This window comes from Belonocnema kinseyi, chromosome 10, assembly GCF_010883055.1.
Source record: "Belonocnema kinseyi isolate 2016_QV_RU_SX_M_011 chromosome 10, B_treatae_v1, whole genome shotgun sequence".
NCBI lineage: Eukaryota > Metazoa > Arthropoda > Insecta > Hymenoptera > Cynipidae > Belonocnema > Belonocnema kinseyi.
In genome coordinates this window covers 103,574,901-103,579,195 of record NC_046666.1, presented here as the reverse complement: position 1 = coordinate 103,579,195, position 4,295 = coordinate 103,574,901, and the positions used below count along the sequence as shown (strand labels likewise).

Below are 4,295 nucleotides of genomic sequence, written 5' to 3'. Positions count from 1 at the left end.
TAAATAGTTTTTAAATTAGTTTTTAAATTTTCTGAAGTTTACCTTTTTTACATACCTAGATGTCAAAAAAGCCTACCAGTGACTGAAATGGATTAGAAAAAATCGCCAAGATCCAAGAATAAAAATTGAATGTACAGCGAATTTTTAAATTTTTAATTGTGATTATCTTTAACTTTGCGATATCAAAAATTTCCATACAATTTTTTTTATTAATACTGTAGGAAAAAATTAACAAGATCGAGCGCCGAGATTATAATTAGAGCAAATTTTCTGTAATTCTATGGGGACGGCTGAAATATCCCGAAAAATAAAATTCTCGACTCGGTAAAACTCTCTGTCCCGAAAAATACAATTCCAAAACTAAGAAAATTCCTGAACAGTGTATAATATTAACGAATTTAAAAATTCCCAAATAATAAAACTCCCCAAAGAATATTGTTTCTTAATCAGTATTAATTATTTATTAAAAATACGATAATAAAATATTGTTATCAAATAAATTTTTGTTTAACATTTAAAGTGTTAAAAATTGTTTGAATTTAAAATTAAAATTATAAAGAAAATTTTACCGATAAATTCATATACAAAAACACGTGTTTTTTAATTAACATTTCGATTTTTCGGAAGAACTTTTGTGATTTAAAAAATACTATATACATTTTCAACCAAAATATCTTATCCAGAAATATATTTTGTTTTAATTATTGTTATTTTAAATTTAAACAATAATGTTTAAACACTTCAAACATCAAAAAAGTTGTTTCTTTGGTATAAATATTTGATTATTTCAATTAAAAAAAATAATTTGTCAAAGAACAATGTTTTCCACACTTGTTTATCTCGAAGTGTCTTTTTATAATACTTTTAAAAAAATTAAAAATATGATTTTTCGAGTACATTTTTTTTTATAATTAAAAAAAAGACTGTACCGAAAACCTGGATCAAGCTTCAGATCTGAAAAAATTCAGCGATACATACATGTCAAACTTTTCTAACCTCAAAAAATCTTTCTACTGCTTTACTGTCATATTTTACGAAGAATGAGAAAATAAGAATTCGACTTCATAGTACGATGAGGGCAGCACCTCGATAGGGCAGAAAATGTGATGTCCTATATATATAATTCCCCACTCCGACGCCTCGTACCGCATCTACGTTTATAATATCTTTGCCTGGACACTCTGTATTCATAAATACATGGTCTAGCATGCCATTGCGGGGGTGATGCAATGAGGGGGAGTTTCGTCACCTTTTGCTGTCATCCGACAAACATTGGCAGCGCTCACATGTTTATATTTTCATTGACAGTTTGTCGGCAAAAATGCTAGTGCGCGTAATCAAATAGCACATCGTCAGGTGGTGGCTCTCCCCACTCATGGAATTCTCCCCCTATTCGTGGATTCAACCCCGCTCGCCGAAGTTAGGATGGCATGCCTAGTCCCGTGTTTCCTATGTCCATGGTCTAGCCAGACAAGGCAGCAAATGTAAGGGATTTTTTAATTTAAAATGTAAGAATTTAAATTTCTTTTTATTCTGTGGTGTAGAAATATTTAAATCCCAATAAAATGTATCATAATAATGTTGAAGGTGGATAAAGGAAATAAAGATTAACTATAAATTTAGGTTATGTGTTTCATAAACTCTTTTTGCGGACAAAAAGTGGCACATGTGTGTCAAATAAAATGAAATTGAAGTCAAGTAGGAAAGCTCTGAATAAATAAAATTATATAATGCAGTGCCTACGACATATAAAATGATAATCATAATGTTTTTTTAATCCAAAAATACGTATCCTTAATTTGAAGGAAAATGTGATCGAAGGATATTAAATATTTATGATTATCGATGTTCTTGCTCAATATTGGTTTTTGCAATTTGTGTTAAGTTCGTATTATAATTAATATACAAAGGGTGAAAAGAGAGTGAGTGGCAAGTGACAATTTTTTGCAATTGGGATTTTTTGTCACAAAACAATCAAAAAGTCAAATACACACAGAGGTAAAAGTATTTGGTTTCAAAATCGTACTTTTATGTTAGATTTTTATGTCCATTATAAATAGTTTATGATCGAGCTATTTCTAATGACATTCACCAAAACATCTCGGGGCGTCTCACAATTTAAAAAGTGATAATTATTTTAAAGATTTTAAGAAAATTTTTATTATTTCATTTATGATCAGTATCTCGATCCGAATGACAGTTAAAAAAATTTTTAATTAAAAAAAAAACATTATTTATGCATTGGCAAACGTCGATATATAAAATGAAATTGATTATCATAAATATCAAAACTTGTATATACTTTTAATCCTGCTCACTCAGTATTATTTACAAACTTACATTCTGGCCCGAATATAATTGATTTCTTTATCGGCGTTCGAATATACCCATTCCAAGTTTCGTCCTCAAGACTAGCCCTCAAGTGGCTAGACCCTGTATTTATTAGATCATGATGCAGACCAGTGATCCCAACTTTGGCATGTTGTGCTACTGCGCTTGTCTGGCGCAGCGGTCCTCATTAGTCGGTGTTGGCGCGCGATTCTAATCGGGTATATATCCCTTTCATAAATTACACATAAATATTAGGAATAACTTAATTTGTGATTTAAGGAGAGAGAAAAATAATAATACAAAAACCTTGGTTAATAAAATATAAATTCATCTTTCGACTTTAAATAAAATATGCTATTATTTACAAATCATATGCACTATTATTTTTTTACCTTACATTATAAATTAGGTAATTTCTGATATTAATGTGCAATTTATAATAACTATCTATTTTAATTTCAATAATTGTTGATTATACCGGGTTTGAATCGCGCGCCGACAGCGACCAATGAGTGTCGCCGTGCCATGCAAGCGCAGTAGCTCAACATGCCAAAGTTGGGATCACTGATTGCAGACTGCCTGCTCGCAAAGGCATGAATGTTCCTTGTGGAAATGAAACGATTCACGTCTAAATTTTTGTTTAGTTATTTGCACTCTGTAATCATTCGTTTCATTGTGTTTAATTGGTTGGGAAGTGCCTAACTTAGTGAATAAAGTTTGAATAACATTAGTATTCAATTAAAAACGTTATTGAGATAATAAGATTTAGGTTATGTTGACTCTATTTGTTTTTAATGTTCATCTTTAATTGAATATAAATATAGTTCCGGATGAATGTTGCTGTGTCCCATGCATGTTTAATTGTATGCAATGTATCTTTTCATTACTTCGACGTTGAGTTGTTTCTTGGACTTACTGGTGGGGATAATAATTAAATATGTAAGTATATTATTATATAAAGTATTTTCTAAATTGTAGAAGCAATGTTTGAATTTTCTTATTATTTTCACATCCAGATTCCGTCTCCAGCAAAAACTGAAAAAAAATGGATCCTGCACGTACCTTATGAAACGTGGGTTTTGGTTAAATTTGATCAATTTAACAAAAAACACTTTTTATAAGAAACGAGATTATGAGATATTATTAACCTTATCGATTTGTATCGATATTGATCGGAACAGAATAGAGCATCGTAGCAAAGATATTATAAACGTAGATGCGGTGCGAGTTTAGTTACCCGCCATAAATATAGACGGCGCGTCCGACGAAAAAAGTCCCTTCCCCTCTACCCACCGCTCCCCGTAAATAGCACCATCCCATATAGTTTGCCAAGAGCCACTTGGAGCGCTGTAAGCAACTCTCGGCACACCTTCGAGGCGCACTGATGGTAAACTTAGCTTGGACAAGAACCATTTAAATTAAAATTAAATTGCGAATATTTCATAACAAACGTAAAATATCGACGCTTTGTAAGACATGGTTATTTTAATAGATACCAGAGATAAAATTAAGTGTATAATTTATATTTCTGTTTCATATATTTTGTAATATTTCTAAAGTTATTTGATTATTTCCAAATATATCTTTGTTATTTCTCATCTTTTGATATTCTTTTATAAGTAACAATTTATTTACTTCACCATATTATATTTTTATTCTAACAGATAAAACTTTTAGTGCAATATCTAGACATTGTTCTTTAATATTTTAATTTTTAATATTTTAATTTTATTTTAAATATTTTATTTTAGTTTCATGATATGCATGTCAGATTTCATGAATTAGGAAGATTTATAATTGAGAATTCTTTACTTTTAATCTTCAAAATCATGACAGTTTATATGGATTTTTATTTTATTTTGTTATTTAATTTAATTAGAATTTTGTTAGATTTAAATTAATTAATTTATTTGTTATTTATTTTATTTATACATCATTTAAAATTCAAGAGTTTCTGATTGCAA

At 29.5% G+C, this 4,295-nt stretch overlaps 1 protein-coding gene across 1 annotated transcript in view; it reads left to right on the top strand.

Annotated features, from left to right (window-relative positions):
- The first annotated feature begins 2,917 nt into the window (after positions 1-2,917).
- The window catches only part of LOC117182157 (tail-anchored protein insertion receptor WRB-like), a 143,267-nt gene continuing 141,889 nt past the window's right edge, over positions 2,918-4,295 (top strand). Inside the window, exon 1 of the mRNA XM_033375207.1 lies at positions 2,918-3,270. Coding sequence (XP_033231098.1) covers positions 3,202-3,270 — 69 coding nt within the window. The 5' untranslated portion in view covers positions 2,918-3,201. The remainder of the gene's footprint in view (positions 3,271-4,295) is intronic.